At 51.5% G+C, this 24,897-nt stretch overlaps 1 protein-coding gene across 4 annotated transcripts in view; it reads right to left on the reverse strand.

The window, feature by feature from the left end:
- Positions 1-676: 676 nt before the first annotated feature.
- The window catches only part of LOC311310997 (LIM domain and actin-binding protein 1-like), a 33,861-nt gene continuing 9,640 nt past the window's right edge, over positions 677-24,897 (reverse strand). For all 4 annotated transcript variants that reach the window (XM_084440609.1, XM_084440608.1, XM_084440607.1 and 1 more), the window contains exons 4-11: positions 21,283-21,816; positions 7,985-8,030; positions 7,630-7,724; positions 7,442-7,519; positions 4,702-4,747; positions 3,513-3,592; positions 3,147-3,280; positions 677-2,654 (exon numbers count right to left, since the gene is read on the reverse strand). In XM_084440609.1, the coding sequence (XP_084296735.1) occupies positions 1,583-2,654; positions 3,147-3,280; positions 3,513-3,592; positions 4,702-4,747; positions 7,442-7,519; positions 7,630-7,724; positions 7,985-8,030; positions 21,283-21,816 (2,085 nt within the window). In that variant the 3' untranslated portion in view covers positions 677-1,582. The remainder of the gene's footprint in view (positions 2,655-3,146; positions 3,281-3,512; positions 3,593-4,701; positions 4,748-7,441; positions 7,520-7,629; positions 7,725-7,984; positions 8,031-21,282; positions 21,817-24,897) is intronic.

Below are 24,897 nucleotides of genomic sequence, written 5' to 3' on the forward strand. Positions count from 1 at the left end.
GTAGAATTTCAGGAAGTAGTGGAGCTTGTGGAAAAAGCCTTTTCAGTACTGATTCAGTAGGCAAGTGATCCTCGTCATGCCTCAATTCTTGCCACGGTTAAAATTCCCCTTATTTCACTTCAGCTGCCATATTGGTCAGTCTGACGTAATTGGTGGTGCGGAAGCAGAAGTGCCCGTTGACTTCAATAGTCAAAATAACAGGCTGAATACACTATCAGGGTTAGAAACTCATCATTTCCAGACTCTGTTTTCCACTGCCGTTGTTTTCGCGTTTTGAAATACATGGGAGTGAATTCAGCTGACGGCTAACTAACTATGGCTCATTATAACTACGGCTCAACTATGGCTCATTCACCTCCATGTATTTAACTAACTATGGCTCATTCACCTCCATGTATTTAACTAACTATGGCTCATTCACCTCCATGTATTTAACTAACTATGGCTCATTCACCTCCATGTATTTAACTAACTATGGCTCATTCACCTCCATGTATTTCCAAACGCGAAAACAACAGCAGTGAAAAACGGCAGTGCTTGCTGGGTATGCTACAGTAGCCTAATGAAGTTAGTATAGGTAGTACAACTAAAGATGTATGTAAACAATTAAACAAGACGTGTATTAATAATTGACCATTTATTTATTGTCAATAATTTTCTCAATTTTGGTCATTTTATGATTTAGAATATTTGAAGATACAAACAATTTTTGGTCCTCAGTAAAGTACACTATAAAATACGAGGGTAGATCTGAACAATGTGCACATATCCAGTTTTAAAAATGAATTGCAAAATGTTTTAATACAATTTTAAACAGGCACCAAAGGTAAATTAGAAACAGGAAGCCGATGGATGCAGAAACACTGCACACAGAAAACAGAAAACACACAATTGGGACTAGGCAGCACAGAGAAAATACAAAAAGACAAGGATCAATCTTTCACGTTCTCTAGGCTACTTGTGACTCTTAAATCAACCAGGTTCTTGCAGTCATTTAGAAACCCGTTCCCCATCATCCATGTGGCAGTGGATTGGACAAGCTCACATACTGACCTAACCCTGTAGATAAAACATCACATATATAAAAGTCACACTACTATCCGTATGTAATCCATCTTTCAAAACAAACAGACAAGATACTACTGTATGATGGCCAACATTGTTCCAGCATAGTGTATGACATTACTCCATAATTGAATCATTTCAATTTTATATAAAGGCATTATCATTGAGATGTTCATGTATTCAGTTCCAGTTTAAACAAATTAGCCCCTGCAGCATAAACAAACTGTACCAAAGTCTCAAAACCTTTAAATCCATCAGTCTACATCTATAATTGACCATCAGGCCTTAAGAAATCTAGTAATTTGATACAGATTTAACTAACCCTCCTACTATACCATATACTAACTCAATGATTGCACCAATCAGAGAAAGTGCATCTCCATTGCTTTGTCCCTGCCCTTTCCTGAACCTAAGATGAGTTATTAGTGCTGTCTAAAATGCACCAGGAGTACATAGGGCAGTTTACATGGGCTGTTGGGTTTTTATTTCCAGTTTGGGTCAGTGGGACGGTTTTCACTCAGACATCATCTTCCTCCTCCTCTTCCTCGTAGTAGCGGTTCCTCTTGATCATCTCCTCCACAGTCAGCTCCTCCCCCTCCTCTTCCCCCTCCCAGAAGCCCACGTCCTGGGAGGTGCGGTTGTGTTTGGGCTGCAGGGTTGGAGAAGGGGATGCTGGGATGTCTGGGGAGGCACTTTGGCATTTCAACGAGGCGTCTTCCTCCACCGCCGCCGCTGCTGCTGCTCTCTGCACGTACTCCTCTCTCTTCCTCCCTTGCTCTGGAAGGCCCTCCTCCTCCTCCTCCTCCTCCTCCTCCTCCCCTGAGCTGCTTTCTTCTCCTCGTGGCTTCATCTCCTCCTTCTCATCTCTCCCTCTCTCTTGCTGGTTCTGGGGTTCTGGGTCCTGGTCTCTGGCCACGGTCCGGGTCTCTTCCAGTGAGCCCCTCCTCTCCAGCAGGGCGGCTCTGAGGGGCCGCCGGGGCTCCCTGGGGCCCGGGGCCACGGGGGGACTGGGCGTCGTGGCTATGGAGAAGGGCCGACTGCGCTCCTTCAGAGAGGAGCTCCTCCTCAGGCTCTTCAGCTCCGCCCTCTCCGGGCTCTGATTGGACGAGAGCACTTCTCCCTCCGGGGGCCACTTGGCCCTCCACGGTCGCCCTCCAGCAGTGCCGTCCAGGGAGGGGCTCCCCGTGCGCGCGCCCGCCCCAGACCCGGCGTCGCCCTCGGAGGGAGGGGGCCAGGCGATCCTCAGCCTGCGGGTCTCGGCCGGTCTCTCCGCGGAGCTGGGCTGACTCTGGGCACGCGTCTCCAGAGAGGCAGCCAGGTCCGTCACCTTGGCCAGGGGAGACTCCTCCACCGTGGGGCTCGGCTGTTTGGCTGAGGGGGTCTCAGCCGGACGAGACAATACCGCCGGTTCCTCAAGTTCTTTTGGCCGGGCCGTCTCCCTGTCCTCGTCCTCGTCAGCCCGGGCGTTCCACAGCTCTTTGTGGGGTCGGTGCCCAAAGCCCTCATCATAGTTGCCTTTGGCCTTAAACAGCTGGTTGAAGTGGGGCTTGCAGTAGACGTTGCCATGCAGAGAGGCGTAGTTCCCCAGGCTAAACAGCAGAGGGCAGCACAGAGTCAGGAAAACTCACGGAGCTAGGGAGACCCCCACTAAAACACCCCCCACCAAAGACCCATGACACACACCAGAGAAGTAGTGCATCAAGAGGCTATATACTGAAAAATGACAGTATGGATACATCTCTGTAAAGTCTATGTAAAGTATCAATGTAGAGCCAGTAGCCATGTTTCCATCCACACGTTTTATGCGAATTAAGTTATATCGAATTAAAAATGCCTTATGGAAACAGTAAAATTCGATTAAAAGTCATGAAAATCGACAAAAAGTTTCTACTGTCGATCGCATCGGATTTTCTCTTGTTCGATAAAAGTATTTTGTGATAAATGCTTTATCCGATTTAAAGCTCTAGATGGAAACGCACATTCACCGGCTTTATTCGCATTCATATTTTTAGCGATTCCTCACAGAATTTGATTGACAGGTGGATGGAAACATGGCCAGTGTTGTGTTCAGCGATCCGGACCTGAGCTTGGTGTTGCAGTGGACACAGCGGAAGCAGGTGGTGTGGTAGATGTGCTGATTGGCCACCAGTCTCTCCAGAGGGTACACAGTCTTCAGGCATGCAATGCAGGTCTCCCTCACAGGCAGGCAGAACTTCTACACACACACACACACGCGCACGCACACACACAGACACACACACACACACACACAGACACAGACACAGACACATCACATACAGATACATCACACACACACACACACACAGACAGACACATCACACACCACACACCACACACCACACACCACACACCACACACTTCAATAAGGGTTTGTTACTGTACATGTATGTTTTTCCCGGCTGGTGGATGGTAGGGAGAGTGCTCACCCTGGCTGTCTTGGGCGGGTCCGTGAGGCTGGAGGACTGAGGACTCATCTGAGGGCTGGGGACCACATCCAGACCGCCACCTAAACCAGAGCAAGTATCACCCACATGTCATACTCCGTTCTGCCTCAAGAGGGAGTCAGTGACACAGCTGAGCAGAGTAGAGCTAGGAGAGTTAGAGGCCAGGTCAGAGCAGAGGAGAGTTAGAGGCCAGGAGAGAGAAGAGATAGGAGAGTTAGAGGCCAGGTCAGAGCAGAGCTAGGATAGTTAGAGGCCAGGAGAGAGCAGAGCTAGGAGAGTTAGAGGCCAGGTCAGAGCAGAGCTAGGAGAGTTAGAGGCCAGGACAGAGTAGAGCTAGGAGAGTTAGAGGCCAGGTCAGAGCAGAGCTAGGAGAGTTAGAGGCCAGGTCAGAGCAGAGCTAGGAGAGTTAGAGGCCAGGTCAGAGCAGAGCTAGGAGAGTTAGAGGCCAGGACAGAGCAGAACTAGGAGAGTTAGAGGCCAGGACAGAGAAGAGCTAGGAGAGTTAGAGGCCAGGAGAGAGCAGAGCTAGGAGAGTTAGAGGCCAGGACAGAGAAGAGCTAGGAGAGTTAGAGGCCAGGAGAGAGCAGAGCTAGGAGAGTTAGAGGCCAGGACAGAGAAGAGCTAGGAGAGTTAGAGGCCAGGTCAGAGCAGAGCTAGGAGAGTTAGAGGCCAGGAGAGAGCAGAGCTAGGAGAGTTAGAGGCCAGGTCAGAGCAGAGCCAGGAGAGTTAGAGGCCAGGAGAGAGCAGAGCTAGGAGAGTTAGAGGCCAGGTCCGAGCAGAGGAGAGTTAGAGGCCAGGACAGAGAAGAGCTAGGAGAGTTAGAGGCCAGGTCAGAGCAGAGCTAGGAGAGTTAGAGGCCAGGAGAGAGCAGAGCTAGGAGAGTTAGAGGCCAGGAGAGAGCAGAGCTAGGAGAGTTAGAGGCCAGGAGAGTTAGAGGCCAGGACAGAGCAGTGACTCATGAGAACAACAACACAGTCAGGACTCGTCACCGCCCTTTAACCCAGATTTCTGGGCCAATCAGAGGACAGCTCAGCGTCCTGCTGCATCATGGCTTGGTCTCCTGAACCCCCAGCCTACAGCTATGTGGATGACATCACAGGCAGGGGGCAGCGAGCACGTGTGTGTGTGAGTGTGTGTGTGAGTGTGTGTGTGTGTGTGTCCCATGACTCACCATTAGTCTCAGACACTTTTTTGATGTTAGACACCAACGGTGGGCTCTGAGAAAGAGAGAGAGAGAGATAGAGAGATAGAGAGAGAGGAGAAAGAGAGAGGGAGTGTAATACAATAATTGCATTTAACGTAGGAAAAGTCAGTGTACTACTACTTGCCAGAACTCACAAGTGCATCGCAAGCTGAGTGTAGCTGAACAGTGCCAAGCTTACAGCAGCGTAGAGCGAACTAAAACTAGAGTTTAGAGCTGGCTAAGTTCTCATGTTTTACTCCTACGCTAGCAACGAGTGTTGTGTTTTTGCAGACTGTAGATTAACTACTCAAGGTAAGATATCTAGCTAATGTTAGCTTGTGCTAACGTTCACTATCTCTGCAGTTTCGCCAAAAAAATGACCGTTGTCATCATCAGAACAGCTAGTCACAGCTTGCGCTCGAGCTCAAAAATTACTACTTTTTTTCAACTGCAAAAAAGCCTTGAACTCACGGTGCAATAGTGCTAAAAGGCACTTGGAACACAGCTCTCGTCTCTATAGCGACCTAGAGCTCACTACCCAACAACGAGAAAACAGCGCCAACTCTAAAATACAGCTTGTCGGTGGACACACACACTAAAAGCATAGTCTAGTGAAGAATACTGTAGCAAACTATAAATACAATAGGTGCTTAAGAGGGAGGATCCTGATAGTACTTCTGGAGGTTTTGTGCCAGGTACAAGATTACATAGATATAAATGGATCAGCTAAAGCCAACAGTGCCAGTAGGATAGTTTGCCAAGTGAACATTAGCACTCACAGGTCAGCTTACAGTATATTGGTTTACTGTGTGTATCTGCTTAAATGCTTCTCCATATCCAATTAACTAATCTTCACATACACATACATACACTAGTACACACACATACACTAGAACACACACATACACATACATACACTATAACACACACATACACATACACATACACTAGAACACACACATACACATACACACACTAGAACAGACACATACACATACATACACTATGTGTGTGTATGTGTATGTGTGTGTGAACCCGGATGCCTTTCATAGCCTATAGGGAGCGTTAATACCTTATATATCGTTTATAGGGATGCATTAATCCGCCCATTCCAATTTTGAGTTCATATCAAATGAACATTGGATAGTTGTACATTGCTTATTCCTTCAACCTGCAGCATTGAGTAGCCAAACTCATGCAAATGAAAAACTGCATTGACTGTAATAACACAATGTGCCACTTTGTTTACTATTGGAAGAGTCACGAATATTTGAAGGAATAGAGAAAATGTCTATTTTCTGACGCATTTAGGCTGTATTTTGATGATCTGTGCACGTTTAGACACCGTTCTAAAGTTAGAGAACAAACCCAGCAGTTTCCCTTGGTGATTGTTTCTGCAACACAATTCACACCCACAACTACACACATTTCCATGTCCAACACTTTGACGGTTTGCTGCTCTTTAAATGTGTTAATGCCATTGAAATAGCCGAATGCCTTTCATAGTTCAGTCAGTTAGTCATTTATAAGGGTGGGTTAATCTGGCCATACCAACGTTGAGTTCATATCAAATGAATGTTGGATAGTCCTGTAAACTGCTTATTACTTCAACCTGCAGCATTGAGTAACCTACCTCATGCTGAATAAACTACATTGTTATTACAGTAAATGTGCCTTCGTATAACGCAATGTATCACTTTGATTCCTATTGTAAGAGTCAAGAATATTTGAAGGAATAGAGAGAGAATGGAATAGAGAGAATTTTCTGCAGCATGAAGGCTATTTGGATGATCTGTGCAGTTTTAGACATCTCTAAAGTTACAGTATGAGAACGAACACAGCAGTTTCCCTTGGTGGTTATTTCTGCAGTACAATTCACACCCACAGCTGTTACACTATTTCTGTCTGTCCAACATGTTGACGGTTTGCTGCCGAGTCACAAACGTTTGCACTCACTAAATTATAATGACAATTCTTTCCTAGTTCCCTGTCCCATCTTACCGTTTGTGGTTGTGAGTCAGAACAGACTGTTTTCATAAACAGATGCTAGAAATACTTCCCTTGCCAGAGGCAAAAAATCCAACAAATTATTATTCAGTTTTACTTATATTAAGTACAATTACTTATTAATTGTATGTTATAGTGTTATGCAAACGTGTTTGTCAATTGTTTAATTGTTTAAATAGCCTATTATTGGATAATATTAGATATTTGATATCCGTGAAAGCCCCAGATTTTTTGCATTTTATACAGTAGGCTATTGCTGTGAGACATTCCGAGGCTATGCTGATATTTGCTGACAAACAGACACAGGAAATAGCCTTTCTAATGCGTGGACATGGACATCTGTTGCTTTTACATTATGTATTTACAGGGAAAATTGGAATTAGTAAATCTGTTGTCTGTGTGGCCACCACCACGCTATTTTCTTCTAATAAATCAATCCTTTAATAACCGGCCTTTAAGTTTATTAAATTGTTTGATTCTTTGATTTAAAACAAAGAAGATGATGAGATTAGATTTGTCTTTATTGTCCTTTGCAGGAAATGTATATCTACTGAACTGCTAGAAGTGCAACACGAAACAAGAAACGTCTGAGTTTTCTGTAAAATCATATGTCAAAAGCCCGGTGCGCGGACAAGACAGTAACGGTAATAACGGGGTCACGGTTCTGCCGTGGCGCCCGTTTGACCCTACGCCCACAGACACAGCGGATGAGAATACTGACCAGTGCCAGATCAGCAGGGGGCACATTCTCCTTGAGATCCCCACGGACGTCGTTCCCCTCGGTCTCTGCCTGGCTGGCCTGTAGAACAACAGCAGGGCTGATTCAAACAATCACAACAACAACAAACCACAACCCAGTTCTACTCTTAAGTTAGTGGATGATAATCAACCAATAGGATCACAGCCCACCGTGCGCGCCGGGTCCTGTTTGGACACGGCAGCTTGGTACTTGGCCATCCTGTCCCTTATGGACGTGGTCTCCAGAAGCCTCTCAGAAGACAGTCCTAGGACACGCGCACACACACACACACGCACACAGTTTTACTCAAATATAGACCCTGTCAATGGAACCAATGGAAGTTTCTGTCACTAGTGCAATGACTTCCTGGTCCAGGTAAACTGCACAGTAAACTGAGGTATTATTGTTTTGAATATGAACATTCCATGAAATGGTCAATACTAAATCCTCACTGCTGATCTTTTAAAATAATTGGAGTGTGTCTGGAGTGTGTGTGTGGTGTGTGTGTGTGTCTAGGTTGGTTACCTCCCATGTCCTCTGAGCTGCTAGAGTGCCGTCCTGTCCTAGTTCCCTGAATGAGAACGGGTCACAGGTCAGGACAGATTCAGGGCTCAGTCAACACTGTTACTGTAGTAGTGCTCAAACACACAATCCTCCACACAAAGAGTACGGTCCCTAACCCGAACCCTAACCACACCACCCTAACACTACGGTCCCTAACCCGAACCCTAACCACACCACCCTAACCCTACGGTCCCTAACCGATCCCTAACCACACCACCCTAACACTACGGTCCCTAACCCGAACCCTAACCACACCACCCTAACACTACGGTCCCTAACCCGAACCCTAACCACACCACCCTAACACTACCGTCCCTAACCCGAACCCTAACCACACCACCCTAACACTACGGTCCCTAACCCGAACCCTAACCACACCACCCTAACCCTACGGTCCCTAACCGATCCCTAACCACACCACCCTAACACTACGGTCCCTAACCGATCCCTAACCACACCACCCTAACCCTACGGTCCCTAACCCGAACCCTAACCACACCACCCTAACCCTACGGTCCCTAACCCGAACCCTTACCACACCACCCTAACCCTACGGTCCCTAACCCGAACCCTAACCACACCACCCTAACCCTACGGTCCCTAACCTGAACCCTAACCACACCACCCTAACCCTACGGTCCCTAACCCGAACCCTAACCACACCACCCTAAAACTACGGTCCCTAACCGAACCCTAACCACACCACCCTAACACTACGGTCCCTAACCCTAACCACACCACCCTGACACTACGGTCCCTAACCCTAACCACACCACCCTAACACTACGGTCCCTAACCCGAACCCTAAACCTGTGATGAGCCCCCCCTACTCATACCCAAGTCAGCCCCTCATTGGTCACTGCTGATCATACCCACAGCCCCCATCTAGGACCACCCTTCCCCCTCACTAACCCTAAACCACTCTAACCCTAAACCACACGAACCCTAAACCACACGAACCCTAAACCACACTAACCCTAAACCACACGAACCCTAAACCACACGAACCCTAAACCACACTAACCCTAAACCACACAAACCCTGAACCACACTAACCCTAAACCACACGAACCCTAAACCACACGAACCCTAAACCACACTAACCCTAAACCACACTAACCCTAAACCACACTAACCCTAAACCACACGAACCCTAAACCACACGAACCCTGACCCCTAACCCCACATGACCCTGCTACAGCCCTACTACACTCCCACACAACTGATCAATCTTGTGTTGAACAACCATGACTAAGCCAGATGGGAGAACAGGGGGACATGCGCACACACACACACGCGCGTACGCATGCCAACTCACGTTAATCCCCTAATGAGCTCAGAAGGTATCAGAGCCAGCCAGACACCCCCCTCCCCCCTCACAACCACCCCCTTCAGTCAAGACACAGCCACCCCACCTCGTCACCAGAACACACACTGTCCTGTCTCGTCCCTGAACCCTGTCCACTGTTGTTTCATATTATGCACAGTGACAAAAAAGCAAATTCCTAGTATGCTGGAAAAATGCATGACAATAAAAGAAATTCTGATTCTAAATAAAGAATAACACAGAACCACACACACACACACACACACACACACACACACACACACACACACACACACACACACACACACACACACACACACACACACACACACACACACACACACACACCTTAATTGACCGGCTGAAAAATCTCCCCTGCTCCTAAAGTCTACACAGCTTCTAAAGAGGGGAGGCGACCAGACACAGACCAAAGAAGAAAGGTAAACAAACAAACACACACACACACACACACACACGTGTCCACGCCCTCACGAGCAAACCAGGCACCGAGGCTTAGCAGCAATCCTGGACACAGATGAGTGGAGGAGGGATCTAGCCAATCAAAACATCTGCCACGCTCCTGCCACGCCCTCGCTGCACTTCTGCACCTGGCCAACATGGCCGCCTCAGACAAGCTTCGGGAAGGAACGGTTGATCTCACCGTGTTCACAGTGTCGTGAGAGCGACAGGTGAGGTAAAACAACGCAATAAGGTTTCAAATTGCATTATTCACTCAGACACTAGCGCATTACTCATACCGAGGTTTGGCACGGCCGCGCCTTTCGACCCCGGCGTCAATGTAGTGTCACAGGATGCAGTGTTTTGCTAAGGAGGGCATGTTCAGACCTGCACATCTGATACCACAGCCTCCCTAACAGCGTCTTCATAGCCTCGCCTTGGACTCATGGGTCCACAGAATAACAGTTAAAAGTAACTGACCGCTTGTTAAGACCGACAAATGTAACTTAGCAAAATGAACATTGAAACTGTATGAAAGACAGTTACGTTAGGATACGTTTTTTTGCATTTAGGTGTTTCGCGACTCAACCCCAGAGAGCAGCTCCGGGGCGTTTTGAGAACGTGACGGAGAGTGGGGTCATGTCAGCTGTACTGTGGTGTCACGAAGGTCACGGGTTCGGGGGACAGTCTCTACCCGTGTCACATGATCTCCAGGATGTCCTCGATCCATTTCGCTCTCCAGACAAGCTGTTAACGATCACTAACGACATGCCACATCCTGAACGCTGCCCCAGGACCAACTCTAGCAGAGAGACGTGGAAAGAGAGAGAAATGGGCTAGAAAACCACAGAGAGAGAAAATGAAAGAAAGAGAGAGAGAGAGTGAGACAAAGAGTATGAACGAGAGAGAGAGAGAGAGAGAGAGAGACAGGGGGGGAGAGAGAGAGAGAGAGAGAGAGAGAGAGAGAGACAGAGAATGAATGAGAGAGAGAGAGAGAGAGAGAGAGGGGGAGAGAGAGAGAGAGAGAGAGAGGGAGAGAGAGAGAGAGAGAGAGAGAGAGGGGAGAGAGAGAGCGAGCGAGAGAGAGAGAGAGTACAGTGAGTGGGAGAGAGACAGAGAGAGAGAGAGAGAGAGAGAGAGAGTGGGAGAGAGAGAGTGGGAGAGAGGAGCAGTGTGTTCTGGGGTTTGTAGGCCTCGGTGGGGGGGCAGTAAGTGCATACCAGAGCCATGACATCACTGCCATGACATCATCACTGCTGTAAGACAGCATCAGCACTGAGCAGGCACCTAGTTACAGCTGGAGTAGGGGGAGCGGTGTGTGTGTGTGTGTGTGTGTGTGTGTGTGTGTGTGTGTGAGTGCGTGCGTGCGTGCGTGCGTAAGTGTAACCCATGAATGGTAAATGGACTACACTTATATAGAGCTTTTATCCACAGCGCTTTATAATTGCCTCTCATTCACCCGCTCACACACACATTCACACACCAATGGCGGCAGCTGCCATGCAAGAGGCTAACCTGCTCATTGGAGCAATTTTGGGGGTTCAGTGTCTTGCCCAAGGACAGTACAACATGTGGACAGGAGGAGCCGGGATTCGAACCGCCGACCCTATGATCATTAACCCTTCACCTCCTGAACCCTAACCCCCTAACCCCCCTTCACCTCCTGAACCCTAACCCACCTTCACCTCCTGAACCCTAACCCCCTAACCCCCCTTCACCTCCTGAACCCTAACCCCCTAACCCCCCTTCACCTCCTGAACCCTAACCCCCTAACCTCCTGAACCCTAACCCCCCTTCACCTCCTGAACCCTAACCCCCTAACCTCCTGAACCCTGACCCCCTAACCTCCTGAACCCTAACCCCCTAACCCCCCTTCACCTCCTGAACCCTAACCCCCTAACCTCCTGAACCCTAACCCCCCTTCACCTCCTGAACCCTAACCCCCTAACCTCCTGAACCCTGACCCCCTAACCTCCTGAACCCTAACCAATCTAACCCCCCTTCACCCTGCTGCTCTGTCTCTGGGTTTAGCAAGCTAAAACACACTACTCTCTGTGTGTGGATGTGGGATTCAAATAAAGTGTGTGTGTGTGTGTGTGTGTGTGTGTGTGTGTGTGTGTGTGTGTGTGTGTGCCGTGAGCAGTGACGAATTGAGGTTCACCCCCTCCACACAATCCTGGCAGTATGTTGAACAGCAGCCCAGAAGCTCAGGACACGGCACGCATGGAGAACCAGGAGAACCACTACAACACCAGCACTGTTCTCCTGTTCTCCCCCCTAACCCAGCACTGTTCTCCCCCCTAACCCAGCACTGTTCTCCTGTTCTCCCCCCTAACCCAGCACTGTTCTCCCCCCTAACCCAGCACTGTTCTCCTGTTCTCCCCCCTAACCCAGCACTGTTCTCCCCCCTAACCCAGCACTGTTCTCCCCCCTAACCCAGCACTGTCCCCCCCCTAACCCAGCACTGTTCTCCCCCCTAACCCAGCACTGTTCCCCCCCCTAACCCAGCACTGTCCCCCCCCTAACCCAGCACTGTTCCCCCCCCTAACCCAGCACTGTTCCCCCCCCTAACCCAGCACTGTTCTCCTGTTCTCCCCCCTAACCCAGCACTGTTCCCCCCCCTAACCCAGCACTGTTCTCCTGTTCTCCCCCTAACCCAGCACTGTTCCCCCCCTAACCCAGCACTGTTCTCCCCCTAACCCAGCACTGTTCTCCCCCCTAACCCAGCACTGTTCTCCCCCTAACCCAGCACTGTTCCCCCCCTAACCCAGCACTGTTCTCCCCCCTAACCCAGCACTGTTCTCCCCCCTAACCCAGCACTGTTCTCCTGTTCTCCCCCCTAACCCAGCACTGTTCTCCCCCCTAACCCAGCACTGTTCTCCTGTTCTCCCCCCTAACCCAGCACTGTTCTCCCCCCTAACCCAGCACTGTTCTCCCCCCTAACCCAGCACTGTTCCCCCCCCTAACCCAGCACTGTCCCCCCCCCTAACCCAGCACTGTTCCCCCCCTAACCCAGCACTGTTCCCCCCCCTAACCCAGCACTGTTCTCCCCCCTAACCCAGCACTGTTCTCCCCCCCTAACCCAGCACTGTTCTCCCCCCTAACCCAGCACTGTTCCCCCCCCTAACCCAGCACTGTTCCCCCCCCTAACCCAGCACTGTTCTCCTGTTCTCCCCCCTAACCCAGCACTGTTCTCCCCCCTAACCCAGCACTGTTCTCCCCCCCTAACCCAGCACTGTTCTCCCCCCTAACCCAGCACTGTTCTCCCCCCTAACCCAGCACTGTTCCCCCCCCTAACCCAGCACTGTTCCCCCCCCTAACCCAGCACTGTTCTCCTGTTCTCCCCCCTAACCCAGCACTGTTCTCCTGTTCCCCCCCCTAACCCAGCACTGTTCTCCCCCCTAACCCAGCACTGCCCCCCCCCTAACCCAGCACTGTTCTCCCCCCTAACCCAGCACTGCCCCCCCCCTAACCCAGCACTGTTCTCCCCCTAACCCAGCACTGTTCCCCCCCCTAACCCAGCACTGTCCCCCCCCCTAACCCAGCACTGTTCCCCTCCCCAACCCAGCACTGTTCTCCCCCCTAACCCAGCACTGTTCCCCCCCCTAACCCAGCACTGTTCTCCTGTTCTCCCCCCTAACCCAGCACTGTTCTCCCCCCTAACCCAGCACTGTTCTCCTGTTCTCCCCCCTAACCCAGCACTGTCCCCCCCCCCCTAACCCAGCACTGTTCTCCCCCCTAACCCAGCACTGTCCCCCCCCTAACCCAGCACTGTTCTCCCCCCTAACCCAGCACTGTTCCCCCCCCTAACCCAGCACTGTCCCCCCCCTAACCCAGCACTGTTCTCCTGTTCCCCCCCCTAACCCAGCACTGTCCCCCCCCTAACCCAGCACTGTTCTCCTGTTCTCCCCCCTAACCCAGCACTGCCCCCCCCCCTAACCCAGCACTGTTCCCCCCCCTAACCCAGCACTGTCCTCCCCCCTAACCCAGCACTGTTCCCCCCCCTAACCCAGCACTGTCCTCCCCCCTAACCCAGCACTGTTCCCCCCCCTAACCCAGCACTGTTCCCCCCCCTAACCCAGCACTGTTCTCCCCCCTAACCCAGCACTGTTCTCCTGTTCCCCCCCCTAACCCAGCACTGTCCTCCCCCCTAACCCAGCACTGTTCTCCCCCCTAACCCAGCACTGTTCTCCCCCCTAACCCAGCACTGTTCTCCCCCCTAACCCAGCACTGTCCCCCCCCCCCTAACCCAGCACTGTTCTCCCCCCTAACCCAGCACTGTTCCCCCCCCTAACCCAGCACTGTTCTCCTGTTCCCCCCCCTAACCCAGCACTGTTCTCCCCCCTAACCCAGCACTGTCCCCCCCCCCCTAACCCAGCACTGTTCCCCCCCCTAACCCAGCACTGTTCCCCCCCCTAACCCCCCCTAACCCAGCACTGTTCTCCCCCTAACCCAGCACTGTTCCCCCCCCTAACCCAGCACTGTCCCCCCCCCTAACCCAGCACTGTTCCCCTCCCCAACCCAGCACTGTTATCCCCCCTAACCCAGCACTGTTCTCCCCCCTAACCCAGCACTGTTCTCCCCCCTAACCCAGCACTGTTCCCCCCCCTAACCCAGCACTGTCCCCCCCCCTAACCCAGCACTGTTCTCCCCCCTAACCCAGCACTGTTCCCCTCCCCAACCCAGCACTGTTCTCCCCCCTAACCCAGCACTGTTCCCCCCCCTAACCCAGCACTGTTCTCCCCCCCTAACCCAGCACTGTTCTCCCCCCTAACCCAGCACTGTTCCCCCCCCTAACCCAGCACTGTTCTCCCTCCTAACCCAGCACTGTTCTCCCCCCCTAACCCAGCACTGTTCTCCCCCCTAACCCAGCACTGTTCTCCCCCCTAACCCAGCACTGTTCTCCTGTTCCCCCCCTAACCCAGCACTGTTCTCCCCCCTAACCCAGCACTGTTCTCCCCCCCTAACCCAGCACTGTTCTCCCCCCTAACCCAGCACTGTTCCCCCCCCTAACCCAGCACTGTTCTCCCCCCTAACCCAGCACTGTTCTCCTGTTCTCCCCCCTAACCCAGCACTGTTCTCCCCCCTAACCCAGCACTGTTCTCTCCCCTAAACCAGCACTGTTCTCCCCCTAACCCAGCACTGTTCTCCCCCCCTAACCCAGCACTGTTCCCCCCCCTAACCCAGCACTGTTCTCCTGTTCTCCCCCCTAACCCAGCACTGTTCTCCTGTTCTCCCCCCTAACCCAGCACTGTTCTCCTGTTCCCCCCCCTAACCCAGCACTGTTCTCCCCCCTAACCCAGCACTGTTCTCCTGTTCTCCCCCCTAACCCAGCACTGTTCTCCCCCCTAACCCAACACTGTTCTCCCCCCTAACCCAGCACTGTTCTCCCCCCTAACCCAGCACTGTTCTCCTGTTCTCCCCCCTAACCCAGCACTGTTCTCCTGTTCTCCCCCCTAACCCAGCACTGTTCTCCTGTTCTCCCCCCTAACCCAGCACTGTTCCCCCCCCTAACCCAGCACTGTTCTCCCCCCTAACCCAGCACTGTTCTCCTGTTCTCCCCCCTAACCCAGCACTGTTCTCCCCCCTAACCCAGCACTGTTCTCCTGTTCTCCCCCCTAACCCAGCACTGTTCTCCCCCCTAACCCAGCACTGTTCTCCCCACTAACCCAGCACTGTTCCCCCCCCTAACCCAGCACTGTTCTCCCACCTAACCCAGCACTGTTCTCCCCCCTAACCCAGCACTGTTCTCCTGTTCTCCCCCTAACCCAGCACTGTTCTCCCCCCTAACCCAGCACTGTTCTCCCCCCTAACCCAGCACTGTTCTCCTGTTCTCCCCCCTAACCCAGCACTGTTCTCCCCCCTAACCCAGCACTGTTCTCCCCCCTAACCCAGCACTGTTCTCCCCCCTAACCCAGCACTGTTCCCCCCCCTAACCCAGCACTGTTCTCCTGTTCTCCCCCCTAACCCAGCACTGTTCTCCTGTTCTCCCCCCTAACCCAGCACTGCCCCCCCCCTAACCCAGCACTGTTCTCCCCCCTAACCCAGCACTGTTCTCCTGTTCTCCCCCCTAACCCAGCACTGTTCTCCCCCCTAACCCAGCACTGTTCTCCTGTTCTCCCCCCTAACCCAGCACTGTTCTCCCCCCTAACCCAGCACTGTTCTCCTGTTCTCCCCCCTAACCCAGCACTGTTCTCCCCCCTAACCCAGCACTGTTCTCCCCCCTAACCCAGCACTGTTCTCCCCCCTAACCCAGCACTGTTCTCCTGTTCTCCCCCCTAACACCAGCACTGTTCTCCTGTTCTCCCCCCTAACCCAGCACTGTTCTCCCCCTGGGGGAGGGGGAGGGTTCTGCTGTGGAAATGCTCATGAATGCTCAACAAGGAAGAGATGAACACAAAAGGCACATTTACACACGTCCTCCTGAGCTCTCAGTCCTGTCAGCCCCTCCCCCTCCCCACGAGACCTTCTAGAAACACATAAATACAAGGTTTTATTGTCCTGGAGTCACACCCCAAATCACACCACACTTACATGAAACAAGAATAATTGAAAGAAGAAACCATAAAAAAACGAGGAGAGGCAGAAGTTAATACTGTCTCAGATAGATACTGTAAGAGGTGAGGTCACTGAATACCTCACCGAGGAAGAGTGACAACACAGAGAGAGAGAGAGAGAGAGAGAGAAAGAGAGAAGAGAGAGAGAGAGAGAAGAGAGAGAGAGAGAGAGAGAGAGAAGAGAGAGAGAGAAGAGAGAGAGAGAGTAGAGAGGAAGGACAGGGAGGAGGGAGAGAGAGAGAGAAGAGAGGAAGGACAAGAAGGAGGGAGGAGGGAGAGAGAGAGGAGGGAGGAGGGAGAGAGGGAGAGAGGGAGGAGAGAGAGAGAGACGCGAGGAAGGACAGGGAGGAGGGAGAGAGGGAGAGAGGGAGGAGGGAGAGAGGGGTAGAATTCCAGAGGTGGGTCCTTTGAAGAGAAAGACGAGGAGGAATGCCAGAACATTCCAGGCCCTGGGGGGCGGGACGGGGGTGGCATCCCAGAGAGACGGCTGCTGAGGGACTAGGTCTGACGGGACAGGGCTGGGGGGGGACGGGGGGGGCATGCCCAGAGAGATGGCTGCTGAGGGAGGACTGGGTCTGACGGGACAGGGCTGGGGGGGGGGGGGCTTACAGGGGGGCGGGGGGAGAACGGCAGGCAGGGAGAAGGGGGCAAGGGGGCAGTGGTGAGTGAGGACGTTGTGTTGGGTAGAGGGTTGTGTTGGGTAGAGGGTAGTGTTGGGTAGAGGGTTGTGTTGGGTAGAGGGTTGTGTTGGGTAGAGGGTAGTGTTGGGTAGAGGGTAGTGTTGGGTAGAGGGTTGTGTTGGGTAGAGGGTAGTGTTGGGTAGAGGGTTGTGTTGGGTAGAGGGTTGTGTTGGGTAGAGGGTTGTGTTGGGTAGAGGGTAGTGTTGGGTAGAGGGTTGTGTTGGGTAGAGGGTTGTGTTGGGTAGAGGGTTGTGTTGGGTAGAGGGTTGTGTTGGGTAGAGGGTAGTGTTGGGTAGAGGGTAGTGTTGGGTAGAGGGTAGTGTTGGGTAGAGGGTTGTGTTGGGTAGAGGGTTGTGTTGGGTAGAGGGTAGTGTTGAGTAGAGGGTAGTGTTGGGTAGAGGGTAGTGTTGGGTAGAGGGTAGTGTTGGGTAGAGGGTAGTGTTGGGTAGAGGGTTGTGTTGGGTAGAGGGTAGTGTTGGGTAGAGGGTAGTGTTGGGTAGAGGGTAGTGTTGGGTAGAGGGTTGTGTTGGGTAGAGGGTTGTGTTGGGTAGAGGGTTGTGTTGGGTAGAGGGTAGTGTTGGGTAGAGGGTTGTGTTGGGTAGAGGGTTGTGTTGGGTAGAGGGTTGTGTTGGGTAGAGGGTAGTGTTGGGTAGAGGGTTGTGTTGGGTAGAGGGTAGTGTTGGGTAGAGGGTTGTGTTGGGTAGAGGGTTGTGTTGGGTAGAGGGTTGTGTTGGGTAGAGGGTTGTGTTGGGTAGAGGGTAGTGTTGGGTAGAGGGTAGTGTTGGGTAGAGGGTTGTGTTGGGTAGAGGGTAGTGTTGGGTAGAGGGTTGTGTTGGGTAGAGGGTTGTGTTGGGTAGAGGGTTGTGTTGGGTAGAGGGTAGTGTTGGGTAGAGGGTTGTGTTGGGTAGAGGGTTGTGTTGGGTAGAGGGTTGTGTTGGGTAGAGGGTTGTGTTGGGTAGAGGGTTGTGTTGGGTAGAGGGTAGTGTTGGGTAGAGGGTAGTGTTGGGTAGATGGTTGTGTTGGGTAGATGGTTGTGTTGGGTAGAGGGTAGTGTTGAGTAGAGGGTTGTGTTGGGTAGATGGTTGAGTTGGGTAGATGGTTGTGTTGGGTAGAGGGTAGTGTTGAGTAGAGGGTAGTGTTGGGTAGAGGGTTGTGTTGGGTAGAGGGTAGTGTTGGGTAGAGGGTTGTGTTGGGTAGAGGGTTGTGTTGGGTAGAGGGTAGTGTTGGGTAGAGGGTTGTGTTGGGTAGAGGGTTGTGTTGGGTAGAGGGTTGTGTTGGGTAGAGGGTTGTGTTGAGTAGATGGTTGTGTTGGGTAGAGGGTTGTGTTGAGTAGAGGGTTGTGTTGGGTAGAGGGTAGTGTTGGGTAGAGGGTAGTGTTGGGTAGAGGGTTGTGTTGGGTAGAGGGTAGTGTTGGGTAGAGGGTTGTGTTGGGTAGATGGTTGTGTTGGGTAGAGGGTAGTGTTGAGTAGAGGGTTGTGTTGGGTAGATGGTTGTGTTGGGTAGATGGTTGTGTTGGGTAGAGGGTAGTGTTGAGTAGAGGGTTGTGTTGGGTAGATGGTTGTGTTGGGTAGAGGGTAGTGTTGAGTAGAGGGTAGTGTTGGGTAGAGGGTAGTGTTGGGTAGAGGGTTGTGTTGGGTAGAGGGTTGTGTTGAGTAGAGGGTAGTGTTGGGTAGAGGGTAGTGTTGGGTAGAGGGTAGTGTTGGGTAGAGGGTAGTGTTGGGTAGATGGTAGTGTTGGGTAGAGGGTAGTGTTGGGTAGAGGGTAGTGTTGGGTAGAGGGTAGTGTTGGGTAGAGGGTTGTGTTGGGTAGAGGGTTGTGTTGGGTAGAGGGTTGTGTTGGGTAGAGGGTAGTGTTGGGTAGAGGGTTGTGTTGGGTAGAGGGTTGTGTTGGGTAGAGGGTAGTGTTGGGTAGAGGGTTGTGTTGGGTAGAGGGTTGTGTTGGGTAGAGGGTAGTGTTGGGTAGAGGGTAGTGTTGGGTAGAGGGTTGTGTTGGGTAGAGGGTAGTGTTGGGTAGAGGGTTGTGTTGGGTAGAGGGTAGTGTTGGGTAGAGGGTAGTGTTGGGTAGAGGGTTGTGTTGGGTAGAGGGTAGTGTTGGGTAGAGGGTAGTGTTGGGTAGAGGGTTGTGTTGGGTAGAGGGTTGTGTTGGGTAGAGGGTTGTGTTGGGTAGAGGGTTGTGTTGGGTAGAGGGTAGTGTTGAGTAGAGGGTTGTGTTGGGTAGAGGGTTGTGTTGGGTAGAGGGTTGTGTTGGGTAGAGGGTAGTGTTGGGTAGAGGGTTGTGTTGGGTAGAGGGTAGTGTTGGGTAGAGGGTTGTGTTGGGTAGAGGGTAGTGTTGAGTAGAGGGTTGGGTTGGGTAGAGGGTTGTGTTGGGTAGAGGGTTGTGTTGGGTAGAGGGTTGTGTTGGGTAGAGGGTAGTGTTGGGTAGAGGGTTGTGTTGGGTAGAGGGTTGTGTTGGGTAGAGGGTAGTGTTGGGTAGAGGGTTGTGTTGGGTAGAGGGTTGTGTTGGGTAGAGGGTTGTGTTGGGTAGAGGGTAGTGTTGGGTAGAGGGTTGTGTTGGGTAGAGGGTTGTGTTGGGTAGAGGGTTGTGTTGGTAGAGGGTTGTGTTGGGTAGAGGGTAGTGTTGAGTAGAGGGTTGTGTTGGGTAGAGGGTTGTGTTGGGTGTGTTGGGTAGAGGGTTGTGTTGGGTAGAGGGTAGTGTTGGGTAGAGGGTTGTGTTGGGTAGAGGGTAGTGTTGAGTAGAGGGTTGGGTTGGGTAGAGGGTAGTGTTGGGTAGAGGGTTGTGTTGGGTAGAGGGTTGTGTTGGGTAGAGGGTAGTGTTGGGTAGAGGGTTGTGTTGGGTAGAGGGTTAGGGCTGGGTAGAGGGTAGTGTTGGGTAGAGGGTAGTGTTGGGTAGAGGGTTGTGTTGGGTAGAGGGTTGTGTTGGGTAGAGGGTTGTGTTGGGTAGAGGGTAGTGTTGGGTAGAGGGTAGTGTTGGGTAGAGGGTTGTGTTGGGTAGAGGGTAGTGTTGGGTAGAGGGTTGTGTTGGGTAGAGGGTAGTGTTGAGTAGAGGGTTGGGTTGGGTAGAGGGTTGTGTTGGGTAGAGGGTTGTGTTGGGTAGAGGGTTGTGTTGGGTAGAGGGTAGTGTTGGGTAGAGGGTTGTGTTGGGTAGAGGGTTGTGTTGGGTAGAGGGTAGTGTTGGGTAGAGGGTTGTGTTGGGTAGAGGGTTGTGTTGGGTAGAGGGTTGTGTTGGGTAGAGGGTAGTGTTGAGTAGAGGGTTGTGTTGGGTAGAGGGTTGTGTTGGGTGTGTTGGGTAGAGGGTTGTGTTGGGTAGAGGGTAGTGTTGGGTAGAGGGTTGTGTTGGGTAGAGGGTAGTGTTGAGTAGAGGGTTGGGTTGGGTAGAGGGTAGTGTTGGGTAGAGGGTTGTGTTGGGTAGAGGGTTGTGTTGGGTAGAGGGTTGTGTTGAGTAGAGGGTTGTGTTGGGTAGAGGGTAGTGTTGGGTAGAGGGTTAAGGGTTGTTAACATGCCCTCTAGAAGATGACTGATCTCTGCTAATATCTAAGCAGCCTTGGAACAACCTCCTTCCTGTGTGTGTTACTGCAGTTCTGACATTATTCAATAACCTGACTACTGACTAACAGACTGTGTGTGTGTGTGTGTGTGTGTGTGTGTGTGTGTGTGTGTGTGTGTGTGTGTGTGTGTGTGTGAGAGAGTGTGTGTGTTTGTGAGAGAGAGAGAGAGAGAGAGAGAGAGAGAGTGAATATGTTTTGTGTACCTGTAACTCCCCTGGTGTTAGTGGTATTTTCTGTATGCTTACTGTACATCACTATTATGTATATTATACCATCACGTTTGTATGCATGTGTATTTATGTGCATGTAGCATGTAAATGTTACATGTTAAACGACCCAACAACATGACAGCAATGGAATTATTTTTAGGCCCCTGCAATGGATTTTGAAAAAGCAGACCTGAATAAAGAATGAAAATGTGTGTGTGTATGTGTGTGTGTGTGTGTGTGTGTGTGTGTGTGTGTGTGCGTGTGTGTGTTAGGGTCTAGGTAAACGGGTGTTTTGTCTGTACTTGGTGATGTGCACTGAGACATGAGATCATCAGGTACAGCAGCAGGTGACTGTTAGCATGACTGAACTACAAAGGAAAGCTGTAGTCTGATGTTAACCCTAACCCTAACCCCACAACAGGCCCCGAGGTCACAACGTGTGTGTGTGTGTGTGTGTGTGTGTGTGTGTGTGTGCGTATGTACCTTGCCCATGGGGCTCTCCCCCTTCTCGAACATCATCTTCAGGCTGTTGAGAGGCACGCTGGGTTTCTCGATCGGGGTGCAGGGGCTGCACACCACCTTCTCCTCCGCCTGCATCTGCTCCTCCTCCTCTTCTCCTCCGTCGCTCGGCCTCCGCTCCTCCCTCTCCACCTCTCTGTTCTCTCCTCCCTCTCTCTCCATCTCTCTGTTCTCTCCTCCCTCTCTCTCCATCGCTCTCGTCTCTCCTCCCTCTCTCTCCATCGCCCTCGTCTCTCCTCCCTCGGCCGGTCGCGCTGCTGCTGGGGGATACCGGAAGTAGTTGGCGGTGCCTTGACCTCCCTGGGCGCTCCGGGGTCCGGGGGACTTGCTCGGGGGCCGGTGCTCGGCGGTGGGTTTGGGCAGGGTAAGGGGAGGGGTGAGGCGGGTGCGCGGTTGGCTGGAGGTCAGGGGTACGGGGGGTCTGTCCTGGAGAGGCGGTCCCGTCTGCTCCCAGCGTTTCTTTAGGACGCTCAGGTTCCCGGAGCGCAGGGCGGGAGGCTGGGGGGATGAGAGAGAAGGGATGAGAGAGGAGGGATGAGTACGCGCTCAGCCACGAGAGCGGTCGAAACCTCAAATCACCCGGGAAGGCAAAACTCACTGTAAGCAAACGGAATCATGACTCAACACGCCAGTCATCCACCAGATGTCCTAGATTTACATACTGTCCGTTCAGAGTGAGCGCAGCAACTGTACTGGAACAAGTTCTCCAGTCATCCATGCATAATACTATTTAATACATTAATACATTATCAGATGCTGTAGGAAAATAGCTGGAAACTCAAATAGCTCATAATACTGTCAACAGGGAAAAATATGTTTCCATCCTCCAGTGAAGAGGTTGGGTAGAGAGAGCTGGCTACTGACGTGGAAGAGAGATTGATTGGATGAACAGCTGTTCCCAGAGCTAGTCCAGGAGAGAGGAGCTGTGTCCACTGGTTTCCCCTCAGCCACGGTCAGCTGCACACGAGAGTGCCACAACAGCAGCGTTAAGACTTAACCCCAACCCTCCAGACAGAGAGCAGGACTGAACACAGAGACGAACCCCGACCCTCCAGACAGGGAGCAGGACTGAACACGGAGACGAACCCCGACCCTCCAGACAGGGAGCAGGACTGAACACGGAGACAAACCCCGACCCTCCAGACAGGGAGCAGGACTGAACACGGAGACGAACCCCGACCCTCCAGACAGGGAGCAGGACTGAACACGGAGACGAACCCCGACCCTCCAGACAGGGAGCAGGACTGAACACGGAGACGAACCCCGACCCTCCAGACAGGGAGCAGGACTGAACACGGAGACGAACCCCGACCCTCCAGACAGAGAGCAGGACTGAACATGGAGACGAACCCCGACCCTCCAGACAGAGAGCAGGACTGAACATGGAGACGAACCCCAACCCTCCAGACAGAGAGCAGGACTGAACATGGAGACGAACCCCAACCCTCCAGACAGAGAGCAGGACTGAACACGGAGACGAACCCCAACCCTCCAGACAGAGAGCAGGACTGAACATGGAGACCTCTTTCTCAACTGCATTCCATTCTGTGGCAACTTCACCTTTTTACACCGACGACACCGTGGAGCAAGAAGCCCAAGAAGGCTGTAGTCCACTTAGTGTAGGTTCCATCTTCTCTAATCAGATATGGAAACTGGGAACTCAAACTGACCACACCCTACCAGGAAGTTCAGAAAGGTGTATGGAGCTCTACAGTATTGAGACGGACTTCGCTAACTACGTAACAAATAAAAGTTCTTCTATGTGGCGATCTGACTGTTCCTTTCATGAGATCTCACTGGGCTACAGTCATGTGAGCAAACAGGAAACCAGGTCAACCATCTATTCACATTCACACCGACGTGTTTAATGATATGATACAAATAAACATCCAAAACTCCTGAACAAAGAACCAACCTGACTTCTCCCTTCAACTTGAGGTGATGGTTCAGCAGATGAAGTAGTCTGTCCATACAAACTGTGAAACTACTGCTGTGAAACCCTGGTTTTACTTCACACAGTGACCAAGCAACGCCAGACAAACCCAACCTGCAAATCACGATATGTTTCAGAGAGATTTTGTTAGAGACAAACTCACATATGGACAAGGAGGACAGAGGAAGGACCAAACGCCACAGAAGAAAGAGACACCCAAAGCTGACAGAAAACAAAGACACACAATCCCCCTCTTTGTCAGACCAGCTGGAGTTACAGGAAAAGGACAGAACAATGAAAAGTTTGTTCCCTTGCTTTTTGAAAAGAGAAGTAGAGAAACCTTTGAGGAGAGGCGAGCGGTGGACTAGCGGACAGCGGCGAGGAAGAGCTTCTGTTGGCTGGACTCCTTCCCCGGGTCGGTTTGCTGAGAGGAACTGATAGAGCTCGCCCAGATGTTAGCAGTTAGAAAAAAAAAAACTCCTAGCTTGTAGGAACTAGCCCACCCCCCACCAAGACCAGGACAGAAGAGAGAAAAAAAATAGCCAGGAAACCAGAAAGCAGGAAATTATACATTTAGGAAAAAGTTTAACTCTTCATTGACGGAGTCCTCACTTCAGTTTTTTTTTTTTTAACTCAAAATCATTTTTTCCCCCCAAACACAGGAACTTATAATAATAATAATAATAATAATAATATAAAACTTCATTTGTATAGCACCTTTCACCTTTAAATGTGTGATTTTGTCAAAAAATATTGCCTAACCATGCATGGAACTTAAGCGTTGCATATTGTTGAATGGTTTCTACTTCACTTAAGAGTTGTGTGTAAGTATTAAGTGACATGAAAACCAATCTTTACATTAGGTGACTCGTGTTTCTTTTCAAATACTGTCTCTTTAAGTAACCTTCACCTCCCTGGTTGACTCTGTGTGTCCTAGAAGGTCTTATAATGGCTCCTACACATGATAGTTCCAGTCCTTCTCAGCCATACACACACACACACACACACACACACTCACGCGCGTGCACACGCACACCAGCCACAGAGATATCTCATGACAACAACGTGTCATCATAATGACGATAGTCAGATGGTGAAAACAAGTCACAGAGCCATTTTTCACATACCTTCTGAAAAGCAACCGAGCCAATGAGAGTATGGCTCCGCCCCATGACTGAAGGGACCCTTTATTCTGCATGACAACACACGGTCTGATTCTAAACACCTCAGCTACATGGCTGTCCATACATCTAACACACATAGGTTTACCTTAGACTCCTGCATGACCCTGACTGATCACTTATTCCATTCTCCAGTCCCGTATCGCTCCTCTGACCCACTGACAAAGACAACGAACTCTGACAGCAGCAGAAGGGATTATAGAGGATTACACTTCTGAGGTAGCACTATGAGCTGGACTGTCCATCGCAATATGTGGCCAATAAGTGTTGAGACGAGGCTAGTTTGTGGACATGGAGGGAGGGAGAGAGGGAGAGAGAGAGAGAGAGAGAGGGGGAGAGAGGGAGGGAGGGAGAGGGGGAGAGAGAGAGAGAGAGAGAGGGAGAGAGAGGGAGAGGGAGAGAGAGAGGGAGAGGGGGAGAGAGAGAGAGGGAGAGAGGGAGAGAGAGAGAGAGAGAGAGAGGGAG

The sequence above is a fragment of the Borostomias antarcticus genome (genome assembly GCF_949987555.1).
Source record: "Borostomias antarcticus genome assembly, chromosome: 7".
Lineage (NCBI taxonomy): Eukaryota > Metazoa > Chordata > Actinopteri > Stomiiformes > Stomiidae > Borostomias > Borostomias antarcticus.